The following is a 23249-nucleotide window of genomic DNA, read 5'->3' as shown; positions in this document are numbered from 1 at the left end:
CTGTATAATCCACAGTTTATGTCCTCTACTATCAGTGGTCATCAAAATTGAAACCAGGGCTTGTCTGCTTCCACCTTGCCAGCAACAAACAACTAAAATTGAGTTGGGTGCCATCAAAATGTACTGTATCGGCATCCTGAATGTTGGACTGTTTATAGATCACAATATAGCAATATTAGGTGCTTTTACAGGCATTTTGAGAACAACGTAGGATTAAAGTTTTGGTAATTAAGTAAAATTTATTTGATGTTGGTTTAATATGTATGGAATAGCCATGGTGGTCTAGCGGTTAGAACGCTGGCCTTGTAATCCTGGGGTCTCGGGTTCGATTCCCGGCGGTGCCCGAATTTATAACTTGTGTTGGGCAAGGCCGTGGTCTAGGCAACACGGAGGTTTCCTCCGGGGGCTTCCCCGGTTTCTCCGTGGCATCCCAACAATTACTCCATTCACACACAGAAGAAGGCAATGGCAAACCACTTCTGGATCATCTGCCAAGAACGTATATGAACAGGTCCCAGTCCGAGAAAAGGATGGAAGGATCCTGTTCATATGGACCTGTCGTCAGACAGAACACTAAATAATAATAAGATGAGGTGGTCTAGCGGTTAGAACGCTGGCCTTGTAATCCTGGGGTCTCGGGTTCAATTCCCGGTGGTGCTCAAATTTATAACTTGTGTTGGGCAAGGCCGTGGTCTAGGCAACACAGAGTTTTCCTCCGTGGCATCCCAACAATTACTCCATTCACACACAGAAGAAGGCAATGGCAAACCACTTCTGGATCATCTGCCAAGAACGTATATGAACAGGTCCCAGTCCGAGAAAAGGATGGAAGGATCCTGTTCATATGGACCTGTCGTCAGACAGAACACTAAATAAAGAAAAAAAATTAATATGTATGGGACAGCAATTAGATTAAGTGGAACAAACATTCTGTATTGAAGATAAAGTTAATTAATGAACATGTAAAAATAAACTTATGTTTATTGTAACATTGTTCCTTTTCACCTACACAAAGCATATTTTCTCTTCGTCTAGCCTCTCTGAAGATGTTTGTCGCAATATTACATATTTGAAGTTTAGAGAATGTATTTTACCATTCTTTCATTAAATGAAATTGCATCCACATTAGTAAGTACGTAGTTATGAGCGTCAGAAAGAACAGTGGTAATAAAATTAGGCTATGGTATACCTGTTCCATTGGACCAATTATGTGATATATAGTAGGTATACCAATCAATCCAGAGTAACCAGAATAAGATGGAAGTTGATGACGTGTAAGAATTTGCCATCTGGCATATAGAACGCTTAATTGAGTGGAGTTTACTAAAATGAAAAAGTCTCACTTTATAATAGCTTTAATAATGGCACTTCAGGTAAACACAGATTGCGTCAGACTGAAGGAATTGATTACCTTTCTGTTCTAGTGTGAAACTGTCCTCATCAGATAGATTATCTGGATATGTGCACTCATAGATTTGCTGTAGTCTGTAGTTTTCAGCTTGATTTTACTGGCAATTCATTTTAAGTTTCTGTTTAGCTGTGAGAATGAATCCGTGTTTTTGCAGTGTAGCAGGTATTTATTTTTCACGTGAGTGGTTCTCGTTTCTTTTTCGCTGTTTCTTGGAATCTGTACCCAAACTCCTACAACACATTTATTGGCAAACATAAACACATCTTAATCTGTTACTAATAATGCAAATTGCATGTCGTAAAGGATCAGCAGTCTTAAAGTGTCTTCATATCAATGTAAAGTTGTGTTCTTCCATGGCATTACAGGTTGTAAATGATTGGTTTTCTTTAGTATGATCTTTCACAGTCTGTTCTTTTACCAGAAAGGTTGTCTTTCATACGGTGAATGATAACACAAGGAAATGCACAGCAGTCTAAAATCTACAGATCGTTCTGAAGGAAAACAAAATAGATTACAGGCAGTATTATGCTGACTTCATACAGAACATCTCTGTTTGACTATCCAGGCTTTCCAAGATACCGTACCAGAAACAATCCAGTTAAAATTGTAGAGAAATCCTCTGTGGAAGATTCTTGTTTCCAACAACCAGTGTCCCTGGTCGTGGTGTGTATGTGACTAGAACAGTGTTATACTTGTCACATGTTTGTAAATTTTTATTTTAAATATTGATATAGTTCAAATTCTGCTGCTCTTACTATTGATCTTAGACGTGGTGGTGGGGGAAACAGTTTCACCCAGAATGTCCTCACAAGTTTAATACATCGTGATTATCAGTACTCTTGAATTTTTCCTGTGTACTTTTCAGTTTTAGAATGCTTCCAGCTTCTTTGGTACAGCTCGTACTCTGTATAAGTGATACAAATTATGGTAGTTAATATTCCTTCTTTGTATTTGGGAGGTCTTGGGTTCATATATCAACCTGAGATTTTGTGGTTTCCTTTAGTCCCCCTGGGCTAATTCCTGGATAGTACCTTACGCTTCGCCATGATTGCTTCCTTCCATAACTTACCAGGTTCATCCTATTATTCGACTATCTATAGTTTTACCTATTAGCAGTGCAAATTAATAAAAATAAATGTGTGTGAATGAACACAAAAGGGGCCAATGACAACAGATGGTGTGGTGTGTAAAATCTTGAAAGAAAGTGTTGTGAGGAGAAAGTTATACACTGGATAATGGGATTTTGCTTGAATCGATTGTAACTCATAGTTTGTTGGAGTACATTTTGTATTACAATTACGAAGTAAGGGATTAGTGTTTTTCAATAAAACGTATCCACTCTTTTACCATATAATTTTGAGGAGCCATATACTAATACTTATTAAAGAGATATATCTTATGTTTTGTTGGAAAGAGATTTCAGAACTTTCTTTTCATAACGGTATGGTGTAGTGACGTCATTATTTCTGTCATGTTGGGAAATTTCTTAGGTTTTGTGTGCCACTTGGTGCAGGTTAGCATACTTGTTTGTTGAATATGTGACATTTCTAACTGTCGGTGTAAGCCATTTGATTGATCATTAATTGTAACCATTTGCATTCATAGGCTGAAAGCCTATTGACAACATAACAGTGAACTTCCACAAGAATATTATGACTGTAGAGACCATTGTACATATATAGTGTATTAATGAAGACCTGCATTAAATTCAGAGTCTTAACATGAAACACGTTTGCCAAGCGTATGAAGCATTTTAAGAAACCATGTCATTTGATATGTTACGGTTTAAAGCACTTTAAGCTTTATGTATTGAATGTTTCGTACATAGTGACAGTGCACTGAGAAGCTTCACTTCGTACCAGAGAGGTAATGTGTATTGCAACCTGAAGAAAGTAAGTGAAGGGACTTCATGAACTGGGTGCAGTGACTGTGCATCGTGCAGTTTGGGATATCAGATCGAGTACAGACTGAACTGTGGTTCGGCCAATCGGGGGGTATCAAAAGTATGTGGCCAGCATACTGAGAAATGGAAGGAAAGAATGTGAAATAGTACAAACAATCCCATGTAACTGTTTACTAACTTAGTGTGTCAGAATAATTTTACTCTTGTCATATAAATGTACAAATTGGAGTTTTAAAGTTTTTTTAAGTTAATTGTGGTCTGAAAGTGTTGGCAGCAGAAATGTTGCTATAAATGGATGCACAGGTTTATTAACTGTTCATTACAGTAGTAATTTAGAGTGTTATTCAAGTGAGATATTTATGGCCAGGTTTAGTGTGTATTTTTGCAATTAAGAAAGACGAAATTTAAAATAGTTTTGAGTCATCACCGAAATATTATTTAGATCTCAGGTTTAACTTGGAACAAACGTTTTAATCAGCAGTATATCATAATGTCACATTTACTTTCAGAAATAAATTGTTTACAATGTACAATACCTTTGTTGTTTGATGAGAATGAAATGTTTTTTATCTTATTTGGGGATTCAATCTTTAAGCTGTTGTTTATGAGGCAAAAATTCAGGCTAGAGTATATCAGTACAAAGCTATTGAGCTTCAAGCAACAGTCAATAGCAAATGAAACAGAAACTGTAAAAGGGTCAATGGAGTGGAATGTGCTGGTCAGTGGTAAACCTGCAGAAGGTGTGGGCCACACAGGTTATGAGTAAAAAAAATTGGAATCACTGACACGTAGGGATAAATGGTAAAGATTTAGCTTAGAAATAGCCAGTAAGCAATGTACCAACTTTACACCTGTGAGTAGTGAAATCTATGAGACTGCAGTGGGTTGGGCATATAAAGCAAGGGAGACTGTGTGTATAATTTTTAGAGAGGAAACCACTTGGAAAATTACTTTTTGGAAATCCATGAAGAAGGTGGAATGATATTGTTAACCTTCTAATGCTGAATGGTAACAATGTTTACCACCTGCTTTAACAATCAGCACTGGACCAAATTAAAAAACTGGTAAAAGGGTGCAGATACATAAAATTCTGTGAAGGTTCTGAATCCTTGACATGTGTGCCTCAAGATAAAAATAAGAATCAAGGCTGTAGTAAAGTTCAAAATATTTCATGTTTGAAGTTTCAGTGTGGAAATATATCATAGTTCTGTCTTACATTTCTAATATGACATCTTTCTTTTGGGCAGCAGTGGTGCATATAAAAATGTAAGATTTCAACTTTGATTTTATAAATGTTACATTTTCAGGCAGTAACAACATATAAGACAGAAGTGAACCCTTAACTCATATGGTTGTAACAAATTAACTTTGAATGACAATTTGTAACCTTTTTTCCCAAAAAAAATTACAGATTTGTTTGGAATGAGACTGAAATAAATTTCCTTAGCAAGTGAAAAATGTTACTTCTCAGTTCAAAATATTTTGTTTTTCCGTCTGATTTCTAAGAACCTGAAAATTAAAGTATACAAAACAATAATTTTGCCTGTTGTTCTGCATGGGTGCGAAACATGGTCTGTCACTCAGAGGGAGGAACACAGATTGCAGATGTTTGAGAAAAGGGTGTTTAGGAGGGTATTTGGGCTTAGGAGAGAAGACGATGTGGCATGGAGAAAACTGCATAATGATGAGCTTAAAAATCTGTACTCCTCCCCCAGAATTGTCAGGGTGATTAAGTCGAGAAGAAGGAGATGGGCAGCGCATGTAGCACGCATGGATGGGACAAGGGGTGTTCACCTGGGAAGCCTGAGGGGAAGAGACCTCTGGGGCGACCTATACGTAGATGGGAGGATAATGTCAGGCGGGATCTATGGGAGATAGGAGTTGAAGGAGACTGGATTTTGTTGGCCCAGGACAGGGCTTTGGTTAATTCGGTGATGAACCTTTGGGTTCGGTAAGCCATCTAGTTAGTTAGTGAAAAATGTAATTCTAGTTAACAAAAGTTCTGCAAATATCTGAATGTTTAGAATCCCTTTTATATGAATTGCAGGGTTTCTCTTTAATATATTTTGAACAGCTACATTGTAAGATATCTTGGTCAGAACAGAATCATGTTTTTAATGGCTTTAGAATGGTTCTGTGAGCAGTGATGTTATAGATGAGGGCTTACACACTGACTTTAGGGACAGTAACATAAACTTGTTCTGACACCACTTTCATTTTCTAAATATTTGGGCAGTTTTATGTGCACCTGCATAGCTCTTCATTTAGGCATTGAATTCAGCGTAAGAGGAAAATTAAGGCATGTATTTTTAAAACTTGCCTTGTTAGTTCATATTTTCAGCAAAAGTGAGTTGGCAGAAGTTGCATATTTCTCAGTACTCATACAAAATTTCAGAATCCTGTGACTGGTCCTAGTGTCGCTCCCACTGCTGCTCCAGTGGTTGATGTTGAGTGAAAATTCGGAAACATGGCATTGTGGGTTTTTTCCATAGTAGAACATGGGTTACAGATATTGATAGTGAAGAACATGTTCACAGTTAACAATTTTATAAATCTTCCTTTCCAACATGAGAGTATGCAAAGCAGGTTGATGACAAAGAGGAAAGCTGTAGTGTTTATATGTTTCATTTCAAAATGCTCTGTACCTGCTCATTTCGTGCTAATAAAGTTAGGCCTCACTCAGTTGCTCGGGGCAGTGTTTTAGCACCACTGTACTGCTGGACCTACAGGGTTTGCACAGTAAAGTTCTGCTGTTTATATTGTAGGAGCTTTAGTATCAGTTGTGCCGTCATTATGGAAGGTATTAGCCACGTCCTTGATGACAGCTCTTAAGCCAGAATAACAAAATACTGATAGCACTACATAGACAGAAATCCCAAGTATTGCTTCATTTGACTCCTACTGCCCTGACTTGTGCTATTGATTCTTTCCTGCTCAGAAGAGATCACTTTCTAAATTCACCGTAATTGCATGAAGTTGTCTACGCATAGTTTGCAGTCATTCAGAATCATAATTTTCTTAAAGGATTTGTTCTGTTGTGCCTCTGCAATAATGAGTAACAAGTAAAGCCTGTTGACTTAGTAACACTGGTGAATCAGATGAACACCATAGAAGTTTGGTCTGAAAGGACGTCTTAAGAAACTTATAAATTACTACTGTAATATTTCTCGGTCACTTCTATTTTAGTATTCTAAAAGGACTGTTCAAGTGCAGTCTTGTTTGTCTTTTAGAATACTCAGTGGAGCGGCTCTCTTATAAAGTAGTCATAGTTATGCAATGTGGCATAATTATTACAGCTGTTAAATGCGATACCATACCGAAATGTCTTGCGCGCATGATTGCATATGTTTGCATTCTACCTAATGCATCACAGAGATTGTGCACAGCTACACACTGACACAGTAAGTGAAGGGCTGAGTGAAAAATCATTTTGTGAAAGATAAATATAAAAATCTGTTTTACGCATTGTACTGTGGCAGTGTGAGTTTAACACAGCCATGAAATCTTTTAGAAACAAACACCAGCAAGGATTGGAAATTATTGGATAACTGTTTCCATGTAATGATATTTCTGTATGGTAATTACATTTTTAGGCCAATATCAAGATTCATGGAACATTAGTCTGCAGATTTCTGTATTTTAGATCAACTTAGTTAATATATTTCATCAAGAGAGGAAATATCACCTTGCAGCAGATAGAGTATGCTCATGCAGTTTGTGGGCTGATGTTACTTTAAAACATAAGCAGGGTGACATTTATTATGACGTTTTTCACATGTTTACAGAAAGGCAAGAGTTTTCTCAAATTCTGTGGGAGATGAAGTTTGTATATATGTAGGAGAAATAAGGGTATAATATTTTGTTTCAGACCTTTATCTTTGCTTCTCTAGTAAAAATATATGTGTTAGTTCTAAATTTATTAACAGAACAGTTTTTGTACATGGATCATGTAATAATTGTTTCTGTTAATGTCGCAAAGCTGAATAGAAGTAACACAGTGTAAAATAGGTTAGGTCTGCATGAATGTGTGATTAAGGTTTTGTAAGAAAAACATTGCAAGTTATTTAGTTCATACTCTAAGAATGTAGAAGTTGGTTTGTTGTATTGAATTTTTAAAAATACTTCATTTACATGTAACTAATCAAGTAATTCTGGAAGTGTTTTGTTATTAAACTGCAGTTGCTGGTATTATAACAGTGGATGTCTTTGCAGTGTGGCACATAGTCATTTTAAATTGCTGTTCAAACTTAAATTAGAAGATGGCTGTCTTCTGGGTCATTGCATCTTGTAGTCTGGTAGAAGTTTACTGATGTTTCAGGGCCCTGATGATGAAGGCAGCAAGGATCTCTGAAACGTCAGTAAACATGTACCAAACTACACGGCACATTAACCCAGAAGACAGCCATCTTCAGACTTACCGCCATGAAAGGCTCAAATCATACGAACTTAAATTACTGCAATTATTTGGTAATATATGCTAATGTAGCAAATAAGTAACATATTTTAAATAATTTGCAAAAATAGCTTGAGAATGTTATGTAAATGCTTGTGTTTTTAATTATATCATGTATTAATGAAAATAATGGTAATATTACATGTTTTAAGAGAAGCACTTAGGAGTCTTTCTGACTAATCAGGAGAAGTGATACATTAAGCAGAAACTGCTGCTTCATACATTGGCATTATTTAATGTTAACAATATCATCTTCTTTATTTTCTTCATAGTGAAAGCTCAGATTTTGCTACGTACGTAATATTGAAACATCTCTTGTTCAAAGATAATAACATCCTGAATACATGCAATGTAAACAATCCTAAATATTAGCCACTGCCTTTGACACATGGATTGCTGGCAAAGTGATGACATTATATATTTTGTCCAATTCTGGATGTAATTCATCTTCCCAAATGTTAAAAATGAATAGTCACTTAAGATATCCGTCTTCTGGGTTATAGCGCTGTGTAGTCTGGTCGATGTTAACCAACGTTTCAGAGGTCATACTGCCTCCGTCATCAGGGCAGTCGCCCTGATGACGGAGGCAGTATGACCTCTGAAACGTTGGCTAACATCGACCAGACTACACAGGGCTATAACCCAGAAGACGGATATCTTAATACTCACCGCTGTGAGAACCTCAAGTCTTAAATAGTCACTTACTTTGTATTATCTTCGTTAGGTAGTTATTAGGCTTGTATGTTAGTTCCAGCTTCAGATGAAGCTGTCTGATATCTGTTTTTCCTTCGTCCTCCTCGCCTGTCTCGTGACAGTCTCAGGTTGCATGTAATGTTCAAAACATCTTATTTATTTCACAAGTCTTCCAGTTATTTTGTGATCATATAATGACCAGCTGTCTCTGTTCTTTGAATACGTAATTTAATCCATATAATGGCACCAGAATTGTCATTACTTTCCAGAGCTGTAATTTCTATTCAGGTTATGGCCACTGCGGTTTCCCTTCACAGAAACAGTAAATGTGTGGATGAATTATGCTTTTATGTTTTAAGCTGAGCTGTTACGTAAAACTAAATTAATCTATACAATATTAAATTATCATAAATCTTTGTGATAGTTCTTCCAAAAGTAATTTTTTGTTAATACCTTGCTGGGTTATAAAGTTTTAGCTTAAACTTTCCAGCACATGTTTAATAAGCTGTTGCCATGATAATTTGATAATCTGTTTTGACAATTTTTTTCATGTAGTTAATAGAAGTAGTGCAATATTCTATGCATCAGTATTTGTACACTTTGCAGCAGACATTAATTAAATCTAACAGTCTTATTGGTATACTTAGAGGACCCCCATTTTAATAATTTGCATAGCCATTAACTAAATTAAATGCCTCTTCTTTTTACTGTTCCAAGTAAACCCTTATGGTTCCTTTTTCAGACTCCTCTGTGAAAAACTGTGCGTTTCTCTGTTTATCCATGTGCTGTTTACAGTCTAGACATTGATGTTATGGACACCATTGTTCCATTTGTTGTAAACTCTGCATGAACAACGTCCTTTTTGAGGAAAACCTATTCTTGGTTCCCATCTTGATTTCTCGTAACATCATTCCTCTGTCAGGCCCTTGAAAGTTACTGCTTTTGCTGCATACAGAAACCCAGTTTCTTTGATTTCAACTCTGGCTTAAAAAAACCCTAGTGTTCATTTTTGTTAATTTAATTCTTCTAATAACCTCAGCGTCCCACGCCGTAGCCACGTGGTCTGAGGCATCATGCTTCGGACCGGCAATACGGAATGCGCGCTGGTTCGAGTCTCGGGGGAGAAGAAATTTTCTCATGAGCTTTCGACCAGTGTATGGGACCGGTGCCAACCCAGCATCGTGAGGAAATTAGGGAGCTACAATGAGTAGCGTAATCCGGTCAGGAAAGCTAGCAGTGGCTGGGGGTTTGTCGTGCTGATCACACGTCACTCTATATCTGGTTGGATGATCATTCACCTCTGCTTAGGCATGTGAACGTGAGACCAGCAGTCAAGCTAGTCGGCTTAGGCTCTCTGGAGCTGTTAAGCCACGGACTTAATTAATTTAATAACCTCAGCAGTTGTGGCATTAGGTATTTCAGAGGCTATTACCAAATGATGATTTGTATTTATATTTTTCCTGCTGTTTTGTGAATGGGGACTGAATCTGCATGGCATGGTGTTCACACATAGATGCAACATTCCTCTTAATGTGTTGATATTCTTCAATTTGAACATATGCACCTTGTGTATGTATTGGTATTTTGCTTTTAATTGTTGTCATGGATGTAGGTGTTATTCAAATATGCGAACCAAAACTCCAATTGTAGTTTGAGGACACTCTTGGATTTAGTATTTCTTTGCATTGTAGAACAAAGCTTTATTATACATGAAACCTAAATGCCTTTGGTTAAAGGTTAAAAAGGATTGTATATAAAATATTCTGGGTGTGGTCCAAAAATTATAATATCCGGAACATAAAGGTGCGTTATGCAGTTGGTCTTGAACACGCCTGTGAAAAGGATATGTAACAGACATTTTTGCACTGAGCTGTCAGGTTACTCAGATATGAGACATAAAAGATTAGTGCCAGACAGGAGTGGAGTATTCATGCTAATCATTTAGCCCAGCCAACAGGTTTAAAAATAGATTCTCATGATTTTAATTGTGTAACGTTTGTTCTGTGAATGTGCTATGTTGTGATTGGTTATTGTGCGTCATGAAATATGAAGTACGACATCTGTACTCAATTGCCAACATTTCTGTAACTCTGACCTTGAGATTTGGCTAACACTTTTGAACAAGTCATGCTCTGCCACTGATTTCAGATGTCAGTTTTTGTGGAGTTTTATAGTGATTCTAGAGTTGTAGTTTCAATATTATTTACACTGTAGATATAAATGATGTTTCTTATACTTCAGAGTACCAGAGTAGATCATTTGTGGTACATTATGGCAATGCATCACCTACTTCTGATGAGAAAACCTAACCTTTCATTGCATCAGCTCCTATATTTATTGTTCTCAAAATTATTAAGTAATAAACAATTGAAACAGTGTTGTTAAATAGCATGTATTTTGTTTCTGCTACTACATCTCTGTGATTAGTTGGAAACTTTGATATAAGATTGTTTCCATTTTGTAGTTTATCATCAGCCAGTTTGAGAGTACATAAAAACTTCTTGCAAAGAAATGTTAATCTGAATTCTTGTCATGTTAAGCTAAATGATAGAGTGGCTACACTGGATCTTACTTTTAGGGTGCGACTTATATATGTCTACCTTCAGTATAAACAAAAGATATACTTTCACAAATTTTCTGATTTTTTGTGTAAATATTCATATGTTACAGATCTTGCAACCTCCCAGGTGCCATCCTTACTGTAAGTAATTTCTTCAAGCCTACCATGAATTGAAATGAACCTGAGTGACCAGACTATTTATCTTGTTCTTCTTTCTTTCTTCTAAGGTATAATAATGTAAATTCAGGTTTCTTTCAATAAAGTGTTAAGTGAAATTTTTGGTAGAGTTTTAGAAAACTGCACTCATTATTTACCTTTAAGTTATACTTCAGTATTGCTAAATTCCAAACTGCTGTTGATGTTCATGGTATGGATACTCAGTCACAAAACACTGGACAAATTATTAATACAGAATATTTATTTCATAAACTAAAAGGTGCACCCACCAGAGGAAGGGTCTACAGAAACATTGGTATTTTCTTATTGTCATTGGTGCTTACTGTGGTTAGTTCACTGCCTGTTCAGTACACATCGTCTTCCATCCGCAGACTACACGAATGAGTCACAATGGTCCTGTGGCACTGGAGTTTATGTCCAGTGCCTTAGACTATTGACTTCAAAAATCACAGGAATGAACAACTGCATATGTACCTAAAATATACAATTGACTTGCTGTAAGTCTGCATAATAATTGAAAAGCATACATCTCAACACATCCATGTGTGGCACATAACAGTGAATTTCACTGTATTAGAGCTGGTGCTCAGGAAATTCAGTTGAGATTGTCATAAATACACATTTGGCTTCTGTTGTTAAAATTGTATGTAACACCACTTCTTGGCATTCAGTGAAGGAAATTATAGAATAATTTCCTCATAATGAAGATCTCTTAATTTATTAATATTCAGTAACTGTAAGAACACAGTGCAATGTGAGGAAATAATGACAGCATAAGATAAGATGTGAATTGATTGAAGTGGTCTAGTTTTAATGAATTTGTTTGATTAAAGTTATTCCCCTCTTGTCATGATATTGGTCATATTTGGACTGATATCATGGTTCAGCTATGGCATAATGATGTTTGGTATATGTACACATATTGCATTATTCAAAAGTAGCAGTGCTGTGTGAGAGTATGAACAAATCATCAGTCAGTAATGTACAAATCTCAGCTGTAGAATTTACATCATAGACAGTAGAAATCGTGTTTCACTTCTGCCAAATGTTACTAAGTGCTTACTCCTGATTGTATTTGGTATTACCATTACAGACTTGTAAATACGAGATTATGATCAAGGAACTGATAAATGTGTGTTCGTTTTATCTGCGTGGCATTATTCACATTGTATCTCTAAAATTTCAAATAATTTGACTATGAAACTTCTACAGCATATTACTGTTATGCTATTTTAATGTTGTGTGTACTTAAAATTTATATCCATCCTTCGGTTTTGCAGTTTGGTGACTTTTTTTTTTAAACCCATTGCATGCTTTGTAATGTTATTAAGACTTTTCCCCCCTGCTTTCATGCGCACTGAAAAGTTTCCAATCGGTCTTGTCATTGGCTTTGTTGTGCCAGAGCTAACTGTTCATTGCTGTTGCATTCAGAACAAAACAGTAAACACGTTTTGACCATCTGTAAAGTTTCTGCACAATTCCATAATGTTTTTCTTTTGATCTCTTGTGTGGTTCACATGTTTCTGAAGAAGGAAGTCGAGTTCTTTCCTCGCACGTCCTGCTCTTCTGGCACCCTGAAGTTGGTTGTAGGATATGTATTGGTGGATGAAATTAGTATTGCAGTTCTTATGATGTAGTTCCACTTGCTGTTACTGCTGTCATCTGTGCCTTCGATCGGGCTCGGTTGGCCTTCCTGGCACATATTGTTCCGAACTTATCGAAGCCCCTTTAAAAAAACAATAATTTCTTTAATTTATCTTCTTCCAAGTCACAGCTGGGACTGTAACCTCTTTTTAATTTGCTTGTTATGTCCTGACCACAACTAGCTGTACGTTTTTCAGAATGCCATAGTTTACATGAATTCTCTCATTGAGATACAGGATCTGCGCAAGTTGCGTCAGTGTCTGCTACACAGTCAAATCCATGTAAATCATCAGTATACCAATACATGCTTTAATTTCCCTCAAGTTTGTTGGGCAACCCATTTAAATAGCTCATCATAGAGTCTGCTTTCTTGTATGTTGGTATGACTACATGTTTCACAGTCCTTCTTCTGGAACATTTATCACATCACTTTCTTTCCCAACATGCCTGTGCGTGTAAGAAGCTTTCAAATACATGACCTTTTTTTCTCTTTTGCCTGACTAGTGCGGATAAAAACATGCTGAATGCCAGTGTTTTGTTTCTGTAACTCAGCATATATGCAACCACTAATATGAGATACGTTTGACTCTGTGGATGATTTTATTATGTTTTACTCTTCGGATGAGGAAGGGTCTTTGTCTTTTGACTGTGTTGCAGTATGTTAGGAGAAACAAGGGGTTAAATTGAAGATTTCCGTCTTCTGGGTTGTTGCGCCTTGTAGTCTGGTCGATGTTAACCAACGTTTCAGAGGTCATACTGCCTCCGTCATCAGGGCGATGAATAGCCCTTGGTTAACATCGACCAGACTACACAGCGCAACAACCCAGAAGACAGAAATCTTCATACTCACCGCTGTGAAAACCTCAGATCTTACAAGGGGTTAAATTCACAGGTGACACAAATATAAAAGTGAGGCTACTATTAAAATTAGAAGTACAGGCCCTGTTGTTCCTAAGGTGAAGATTTCTCACTGGATGTCTTTTTTGTGTCGGTGGTGTAATTCCATGAAGTTACTTGATAGGAATAGTTGTCTTCTCAAAGAATTTGTTTTAGTTGGTCGTAGCTGACGAAAGCTCCTGATAAAGCGAACACAGTTCTCATGTACATAAATGATAATTACAGCACATAGTAAGTCATTCTCCTCTCTTATTCTTTTTGCAATGATTTACTTTCAATCATGAATTTTTTTTCAGCATTATGTAATGACAAATTTATTTCATCACTTCATTTATAGGTATCTGCAGTATTAAAAGTACATTGGCTACAGTTATTGAAGTAGTAGCAGATAGAATCTTTTTATGTTCTTCCAAATGAAAAAGAGCATTTATATGTAAGTGTGAAATGTTATGACCGTAATTTGTTACTTGTAGGTAAGGACATGTTTTAAAAAAATTGTACATGTTAGCTTCTAGTGATCTTCTGGAAGCCCTTCATTCGTCGAGTTCAAGTGTGAATTCTAGCGCGAATATGAAATGAAATAACAGTGGCGTGGTTACATTCTCTTTTCAGGGGATATTCTGTGCACTTTTTTATGTTGAGGTTTTGCAGTAGCATTTACGTGATGTATCCATTCTGTCAGATAGATCAATGAGACTTTTTTATACATTTTGTTTAAGCATTGCTGTAGATAATTTAAAGTTGCATATTATATTTATTTTCATATTGTTTATTATGATTATCTGCCAACATTGTAGTTATGCTGATGAACTCAGTGTTGATTGTTGTGGCACCGATTGTAAGACCATCATGTAATGTCATTTGATGTAAATAAATTAGTGTAATTGTCAAATTTCAGAGTGATGAGTTGGTGCAGTGGTCCTGTAGCTAAATGTGGTCAGAAAACGTACTCATGTTTGGGACAGTTATTTCTCATGCAATTTTTGCTGCATTTGTTAATACTATTAATATTCAAATTTGAACGTACATTCTGGTACCGAGCACAGATTTTAAATCTACATTATTGGTCAAGCTATGGGTCCTGTTCACCTCTGATTTACTGTGAAGCAATTTATTTTATATATTAGAAAAGCATACTCAGGAATTGGGATGAAGTTTTTGAACATTCAGTGATGCATTATTGCCAGTATCTGCAGTTATAAAAGAATATAAGCTGTCCCTGTACACACCATGTGGGCACTTGGGGGGGGGGTAGAGTTATAGATCCTGCTAATTCTTAACCTCAGCACTAGATGTGGGTGAGTGGTCAACACCTGGGCTGCACTTTACCCAGGAAAGGACCCCGGTACTCATGGGACAAGAGGCTCGGTGGGCCGCAGAGCTGGTCAGGATGCAGAGGCTAAAGGAAACATTATCTACCCTTGTAAGGAATTGAACCCTGGTTATCCAATAAATGCTGAAATATTCTTCTAATGCCGTGTAAACTTTAAGGTAGATGCCAACGTTTTGGACGAAGAAACTGCCTGCAACTTCGGGTGTCAGCTTATATAATACTTTTGAAGGCTAGATATCTTCCATAGAGAATTTTGCAACAGCTGGTATCACTCAGTAAAAAGCCTTAACAATCTTAAAATGACAATACATCTCCATCACCTGTGTGAATGTGAGTGATTCTGCTCTTGTCCATGATGAGTATCGACTGTAATGAATGGGTTGGTCTTGGGAATGTGATCAGTAGGATAAGATACTCTTTGTTATGTTGGTTATTCATGAATTGAAGTATAAAATGTGTCCTTCCACTGTTACTTATACATACATCTTTATTACATTCTATGGATCCATAAGATAGATATAATACAATACACATTATAAAGTACAATTCATACTATTATACAAGTTTCACATAATACAACAAAGGGTTCACCTAAATAATAATAAGTTACGAATAAATCTACATATTATATACCGAAGATAAATTATGCTTTGTCTCCCTTTGCCAGCGTCGGAAATGGGTGGTTGACAAGAACATGCATCGCAGTAGATACTTCTGCTACAGCTGAGCAAACCATTGTATGTATGCTGACATTGCTGCAGAAAGCACTTCTGAAGTGTTATGGTATATATAAATGGACACGTGTGTTACCATATTTTCTCTAAAGTTATGTCTACCACCATTCTTAAGAAATTCTGCTTTAGAGTTTCGTTTGGACTTCACATTTCCCACCTTTTCTAACAATACGGTGATTATTTTCTAGCTATCTCTGTGGCGACAGTCAGAGAACAATTTCCAGATGATAGATCGAAAGAAAAATCTGAAGCATTCTGCAGTAGGAGTCAGTCATATTGCTGTGCTAATTTTCAGCATTAAGTACTTCATCTGTGATTGCTGTGGAAGTGACGCGGGTATTTCACATTACTTGGTGTGATGTAATTATGTTCCTAGTGCCAGGTATGAATTCTTTTCATAGGACTTGCAGAAATTTTGTTGCAGTAAGGAAGCCAAGTTGAACAGTGTGTTTTTCCGTCGTCATTCCGTTATTTTGCTGGACAGCAACGTATGTCGAGATTTGTTAAATGTCGATTGAGGTTATGTTGCGTTCGAGACGTTAACATCTTTGATGGTTAACTTAGTTGGCATCAGGAGAATGTTGATTTGGTTAGGATTGTGGCCTAGTACACCTTTATTCTAAGAATTTCAATGGAGTAGGTTTATGTGTAAATACTGTAGGTATTTTACAGATATATAAGATAAATGTGTCATTCTGAGAAACAAAAGAACTTCGAATCACACATAATAAAATATAACTCAATACTCGTCAGTTGTTCATGATTTTAATTCACAAAGAGAGGACTGAGTTGAAAATGTGTAACATGCTTCATTTTGATAAAAAGCATAGCTGAACCTAAGACAGAGTTTTGTACACCTTGTGCCAATGGCTGGCAAAGAGAAGGATGGGTGGAGCCCAGTGACCAGTGTCGGGCCTCATTCTGACAGAACCCTCTTTGCACAGTAGGGATGTGCAGAAGCAATCTTTTGGCTGTTCGGTTCTGTCCAGTAGGTGTTTCCCTGCCGGTAATTGAACCCCAGCCATCCATCCACTTCACCAATTCAGCAAATGAAAACAGCATTTTCAAAATTGTTCGTGCCTTGTTCGAAAGAATGTATTGTGTACTAGAAATGTAGGTAAACATAAATATGTTTGAAGATGGCTGTCTTCTGGGATGTTGCGACAACCATCTTCAGACTCACTGCCATGAAAACTTCAAATCCTGTATAAATTTGTTTGGTACAGAGGTAGAGAACATGTGAAGCCTTTTTGCAATGTTCCTCATATGCCTTTTTTGTGGTACTTTGACACACAGGTCAACTTACACTTTATTTACTTTATCCTATGGACCATCTACTCTGAGGTTTTCCAAATGATTTTTTTTCCTATAAGTTTTCCAAATCAGTATTTTATATAAATCTGCATATTCTGTTTTCCTCTATTAGTATTTTGGTTCGTGTAATTTTTCCTTGTGAACCCGTCTACAACATTCATATGAAACAAATATACAAATTACTTGGCATCATCTAAAGTTTTCCCATTAATTATCATTCCACCATTTCTCCATACTCATCTATCATCACTCATGAACTGTATGGTAACCCCAACCTAGTAGCAGTTTATATGTTTGAAATGTGAATACCTGTTGTATTAATACTGAGTAACAAAGTAACTGCAGTAAATGTGCATCTTCAAGATGAGACTTACTTCAAATCTGTTTCAGTTCTGAATCACGTCACTTTGCGGTACAAAAAGCACATAGTCTAACCAGTCACAGTGACCATAAGCGTAGCCTGGCCACACATAGTAACTTACCAGCTTCACGGCAGGCTGAAAATGAAATGTCAGTGGAATAAAGTCAGTTGAACCACAAATTACTCAACAGTGTTATATCAAGTAGCGAGGTCATTACAGGACACTAGCAAGATGTTAAAGCTAAGGGCCCAGTTCAAGCATTTTTTGGGGGAAAAAAGTATTAATGCATTATGCAAGCAACACTTCTTTGCTGTTATCAAAGAATTTTCCATAACAGAACACTGAAAAATACTCGGCACAGGGTTACTCACATACGTGAAAAAAGAAACTACAATTAGAAAGGTTAACTCACTGCATTGGATATCCCCAGCCACAAATATGCCCATAGTGTAGCACAAAGTACCGTAAGTAGTAACAGATTCTCATCGGACACCTCGATGTTGATAGCAGGTAACAAGTAGAACTGTGGTAAAACGAGCAAGAACATTCCTCCCCTGAAACCAAATGTCACCCCATGACAGCTCATAACAGGTAACGTGGTAAGATTTTTATAGTTGCTTACTGAAATTAACCTTTTCATTTCTTGGGTTTTGGCAGGTTTGCCAACATTTTGGATAAACAAGCAGGCCACAGCATGGTGTCAAGCCCCAGATAAGATTGGTAAGGTGTGCCGTTTGAAGTATGTTTACATTACTTCTGGTTTGGGACTTCAGAAATTTCAAGCACTTCATTTTTGTTACACAGACTGTACATACAGGTATGAGACATGATACATAAAATTTATGGTGAGAAATTCCTTTTAAGGACATATGCCACCCTGTGGTTCTGAAATTGTGGGAAAGGCTTACAACTACTTAAACCTTGACTTGGTAAGATGATAAGGTCTTGTAATGAAGAAACCATTTCTTGCACTGTGGGATGATATAGATGTATGATATTCACCACTGGGAGGAAACCGTTTGTGGAGAGCTCAACAGATAGGACAGAGCCCCCTCGTAGTGAGGGGCACCCAGAAGCAACATCGAGTCTTTTGTCGGGCAGTGTGTAACATGGAGGTGGGGAAAAGCCCCTTTGGTGGGGCAGAGTCAAACAGGTGGGGTGGCCATGTCAGGCAGATACAACTAATGGGACAGAATCCCAAAGATGAGTTGGACAGCTCCTCCCAGCAGTTGATGAGTTCCATCTGTGTCATCCCACACCACACAACGGAATCCACTGCCTCACTGTTTGGGGCTCCATCCCACTTTAGACGATCTGACCGTGGGAGTTTACTGTCAGTGATGGATCTGCTGTATCAGGTCACCCCATGCCGTACCTCACTGGGCCTTCTTGGGTTCTGCCCCCTCAAGACAGCTCTGTCCCATCCAGTAAGCAAGAAACATTTTAGATTACACTCCGATGGCATATATTCCATACCAAGTTTCATCCAAAGCAATTAAGTGCTTCTCAAATTGAATTGTGGAGAGACAGATGGGCAGATAAAATTATATATTCATCTCATTCATACAAAGAATGCATAAAAACTGCATTTCAGATCAAATATTCAAGTGGTATTCGTAGTTTGAAGGTGGGCAAACTTCCACTGAAGATGATCAATACACTGATCATTTTTCACAGGAGTGAAAATCTGGATCATGAGGTCTTCGGCCATAACAAACACGATCTATTCATGCTAACAAATGACAGGACCAGTGAAATCAATGCATACAGAGGAAGATTGCTTTAATAGAAATACATGTAACTTTAATTTTTCCACTAAAAATATCACGTATACACAAAGAGCTTTGTTAGTTTAATCCATCAAATTGCTGGTCATAGGGTCAGCAGGAGGAGGGATTTTCTCTTCATGATCATATCCAGATCAACTCTGGGGCCCAGCCAGCCTCCTACTCAATGTATTACGGAAGTAAAGGGGAGGAGTTTGAAGGTCACCACTCACCTGCATCTAAATCAAAAATCTAGCTTTCTTGCCTCCATATCCCCAGCTCATCTTCGTGGCAAAGTGCCTAGGCGCACTGGCATCTTTACATTTACTCCCTACATCATTCCAAATTATCCTAATATTAACCATTATTTACAAAAGTCTTAAACAAAAATGAGGAATATCATAGTTCAGAATTGATTAGTACATTATCTTTCAGTTGAGTCAAATGCAATTTTGTAAAATCAGTACTCACCATAGTACGCAGTGAATCACAAATAATGCACATGTAAGATTCCGCATGAAACCGGATTTTGTTGCTTTGCTTTGGTTCAAACAGTAGCATATCCTCATAAATTCTACATTTAATGAATAAACATTAATGAGAACTACTGCAGAAAGTCCTGTGCGTACATATCTGAAATAAAAACACATAATTACTAACAAGGTACTGTAATTTCACTTCAAGTATGGGATCAGTCATCAAGACTAAAGACACTGCAGTAGGAGCACATAAGAACAGCTTATACTTGCATAAAGGTATGACTAAAACATGAGAAAATAGGAGGCCTCGTTATATCGTCTTGCCATGGTGATACCTGTCATCAGCAATGACTTTATTTATTTATTTATTTAGTGTTCTGTCTGACAACAGGTCCATATGAACAGGATCCTTCCATCCTTTTCTCGGACTGGGACCTGTTCATATACGTTCTTGGCAGATGATCCAGAAGTGGTTTGCCATTGCCTTCTTCTGTGTGTAAGTGGAGTAATTGTTGGGATGCCACGGAGGAAAACTCCGTGTTGCCTAGACCACGGCCTTGCCCAACACAAGTTATAAATTCGGGCACCACCGGGAATCGAACCCGAGACCCCAGGATTACAAGGCCAGCGTTCTAACCGCTAGACCACCTCATCTTATTATTATTTAGTGTTCTGTCTGACGACAGGTCCATATGAACAGGATCCTTCCATCCTTTTCTCGGACTGGGACCTGTTCATATACGTTCTTGGCAGATGATCCAGAAGTGGTTTGCCATTGCCTTCTTCTGTGTGTGAATGGAGTAATTGTTGGGATGCCACGGAGGAAAACTCCGTGTTGCCTAGACCACGGCCTTGCCCAACACAAGTTATAAATTCGGGCACCGCCGGGAATCGAACCCGAGACCCCAGGATTACAAGGCCAGCGTTCTAATCGCTAGACCACCGTGGCAATCAGCAATGACTTGCATTTTATAATTTTGTGCCAAAAGCATATATACTTGTATTTCCCACTTCCAGGCAAAAGGATATTTACATTAACAGGATCGGGAAAAGTGGCAGTAAACATAAACTTGAGATTTGATGTCCTCTCAGCAATGTGGATGACGTTCTTTTGGGTTACAATGCCAAACAGTGCTGAAGATGGAGACGGTATGTTTCTCCAAATCAATGGTGTACAAGAAGTGCAACATGATCAGATACCAAGTTTTCTTAGGACCATTCTTTTTTGATGTTATTACTTTTTCATATGCCCTTGTACAAACTAGAAAGTTTAAGTTCAGCGTGCTCTTCCTGAGTTGTCATTACTTATGGATTATCATTACAAAGTTCAAACTGCTTTGGTTTATTTAAATCCTGTTCACATTTTCACGATATACTTCCTTAAGACCCACTTTAATATTATATCCTTCCATTCATACCTTGATTTCCTCTTGGGATTTTAAAAGCTTCTCATGTGTTTACTCATGTAAAGACCAACTTAAGTCCCCTCTTTTATTTATATTAGAATATTAAGTAAACAGTACAAGTCACAAAGCTCTTTAATTTTCTCCATTCCAGATCAGTTCATCTCTCCTAGATGTCATTATCTTCCTCGGCGCCATTTTAAATACCTTCGATATTTGTTCTTCATGCAAAGTGGGAAATCCAAGTTCCACGCCTATATAAAATTGTCAGACAAACTTACAGTGGAACTGCTACTTCATTACCAGGAATCTCGGCCAGATCAGAATTCTTTCATAGATTTACATCTTTCTTTGTTACGTCCAAGCAAATTCCATGACTACCTACAACACCTTTCACAATTCATTATTACACTTCCATTTCGCATTTGATGGTGCCAAAGCCATCTACTCAAAAAACTATTTCTTCAAAATGTTAGCACTCCTGATTCATATCTGCCCAGAGACTGACTATCCTATCCTGACTGAGGGTTTAATAAATTTTCTGGGTTCCTTCAGGCAAATACCAGGATCATACCTTAAGTTAAGCCACAAAAACTTCCTTCCATATCCCTTCCAATTCATTACTATCCCTAGCATTTGAGGTTAACAGTCTGAGCAAGTTAGTGTCATTAAATAAATAATACAATTTTGTTGAAGAATTTAAATTAAACAGAAAATACAAACTTACCTTAGGGAATAACATGTGTACAGAAATGTAAGTAGTAGTCCTTTGGCAAAAAATTCTGTGTCAATGCCTTTCTGAACATACATTAAACAAATGCTGTGAATATAATATGCAAAAATAACACAACTGAAGAGTACATGGGCAGGTGATGTTTGTTCTGTTCTAAAACTATTATCAACATTGAAAAATATATCTGCTACATGGTTTGCACGCTCTAATAGCTTTGTAATACAGAACAGTATGGCGTTAATGCAGAAACCAGCATTCCACAAGGTTTTGGTTAGGTGCCTTCGATATAACATTGGCAATGTCATTCGCTTCAAAAACACCTACAAAGAAATGAAATGGGTATGAATACTCAACAGAATATCATCGAAATTGTTAAGTACAACGAACGTATAACAAAATTTAACTTACACCTAAGACCTTCCTATACAGATGGTAAATCACACTCAAAAGTATAACAATTAGCATGACCCATAACGTTAACGTTGTAGATGTAAAGGGTTTATCACATTCGTTTCCCAAATTACGAAGTGTAACAAACAGAAAGTACTGAGCCCGTTCAAGATAATGAGAGACAATTTTCAGGTTATGATTCAGTAGCCACTGACAGTACGTAAGACCGAACTCTAAATCCATATTTATACACCCGCAGGTTTGTCATTCAAACAGCAAACATTGGCATTGGTCGGGGAAAGTTACAACAAGCTCATCATTCCAATTATTAAAAATAAATATCGCGACGTTACCACTGAATGTTTGCATTGCCCATGCAATGAGTACGTAACCCGTGGAAGCATCCTTTCGCATGTAAAAGGGCCACAGTTAAACAATTCCGGTAGTCATTCTTGGATAAAACTAACTGTTCGTTATTATATTTACTCATTGCCCTGATATTGGAGGCAGTAAACCATCTCTTAATCGACGGTCTGCTTTTACGGCGCAATTTCACTGAGTCTAAATTCACCTGCGGATATGAATAGCTGTGCCTCCCCCCTCTAATTGGGCATCGCGGGGCAGACATAGGTGCTTCTCGTTCACGAGGCAAACATCGATGCAGTGCTCGCTGAGGAACTGTTCCAATTCCAGCTTCCTACCGCGAACACCATCGGCATTCCAAAAAGCCAGCCGCAAGGCCTTTTTTCCGTTAGTCCTAGGCCGCAAAGGCATACTTGGCTATGAAAAGGATTACGGCTTCAGAGACAGCTCGGGGACGAGCTTCTCCTGTTGGGTGGGAGGAGGCTGAGGAGAGGAGACGGTGTGTCAACTGTGCCGTGGTTGGAGTTCTCCAGATCTGATATCCCCTCGACACCATTTTTTGTGTGATATCCATGGATATGGAAGTGAATACGAAGCGATTTATTGTATGATTTCAATGAGACTAGTCAGGGTC

The 23249-nt window shown here is 37.5% G+C and overlaps 3 protein-coding genes across 10 annotated transcripts in view; 2 read left to right on the top strand and 1 right to left on the bottom strand.

Moving 5' to 3' along the window:
• Positions 1-14630, top strand: part of LOC110840524 (uncharacterized) — a 69210-nt gene extending 54580 nt beyond the window's left edge. For 3 of the 5 annotated variants that reach the window (XM_087342689.1, XM_087342723.1, XM_087342580.1), the window contains exon 26: positions 11131-14630. The gene's annotated coding sequence lies outside the window, so the exon portion shown is untranslated. The other 2 variants (XM_087342654.1, XM_087342611.1) reach the window with 2 other exon arrangements.
• Positions 14631-15538: 908 nt separating this feature from the next.
• On the bottom strand, positions 15539-23118 carry LOC110840277 (uncharacterized). 4 transcript variants are annotated; one of them, XM_022085221.2, is made up of 5 exons: positions 22824-23018; positions 21857-22182; positions 19719-19880; positions 17894-18035; positions 15539-17616 (listed from the first exon to the last, which is right to left on the bottom strand). In XM_022085221.2, exons 1-5 carry the CDS (start codon positions 22878-22880, stop codon positions 17506-17508), a joined length of 798 nt encoding a protein of 265 aa, XP_021940913.2. In that variant the 5' UTR covers positions 22881-23018; the 3' UTR covers positions 15539-17505. The 4 variants fall into 4 exon arrangements, with proteins under 4 accessions (XP_021940913.2, XP_021940889.2, XP_021940921.2 ...); XM_022085197.2 differs by lacking the exon at positions 22824-23018 and adding an exon at positions 22271-22809; XM_022085229.2 differs by lacking the exon at positions 22824-23018 and adding an exon at positions 22606-22808.
• On the top strand, positions 16054-21989 carry LOC147875146 (uncharacterized). Its single transcript, XM_087344191.1, has 4 exons — positions 16054-16187; positions 18139-18201; positions 20744-20875; positions 21284-21989. Exons 1-4 carry the CDS (start codon positions 16172-16174, stop codon positions 21556-21558), a joined length of 486 nt encoding a protein of 161 aa, XP_087200317.1. The 5' UTR covers positions 16054-16171; the 3' UTR covers positions 21559-21989.
• Positions 23119-23249: the final 131 nt, after the last annotated feature.

Source organism: Zootermopsis nevadensis, unplaced genomic scaffold (genome assembly GCF_977971745.1).
Source record: "Zootermopsis nevadensis isolate Lab colony 2312 unplaced genomic scaffold, Znev_1.0 Znev_ptg000001l, whole genome shotgun sequence".
In the NCBI taxonomy this organism is placed as follows: Eukaryota; Metazoa; Arthropoda; class Insecta; order Blattodea; family Termopsidae; genus Zootermopsis; species Zootermopsis nevadensis.
This window is presented reverse-complemented; position numbering and strand designations above follow the sequence as displayed.

What these genes read in the sequence shown, in the direction of transcription:
- LOC110840277 (XM_022085197.2), bottom strand. Translation starts at nt 22,495, where the DNA reads ATGGATTTAGAGTTCGGTCTTACGTACTGTCAGTGGCTACTGAATCAT. An exon ending in TACACATGTTATTCCCTAAG is followed by an intron (nt 19,881 to 21,856) that starts GTAAGTTTGTAT and finishes TTTTTATTTCAG; the next exon opens with ATATGTACGCACAGGACTTT. An exon ending in GGCTGGGGATATCCAATGCA is followed by an intron (nt 17,617 to 17,893) that starts GTGAGTTAACCT and finishes TTTCATTTTCAG; the next exon opens with CCTGCCGTGAAGCTGGTAAG.
- LOC147875146 (XM_087344191.1), top strand. An exon ending in TCAAGCCCCAGATAAGATTG is followed by an intron (nt 18,202 to 20,743) that starts GTAAGGTGTGCC and finishes TCCCACTTCCAG; the next exon opens with GCAAAAGGATATTTACATTA. An exon ending in CAGTGCTGAAGATGGAGACG is followed by an intron (nt 20,876 to 21,283) that starts GTATGTTTCTCC and finishes TCTCCATTCCAG; the next exon opens with ATCAGTTCATCTCTCCTAGA.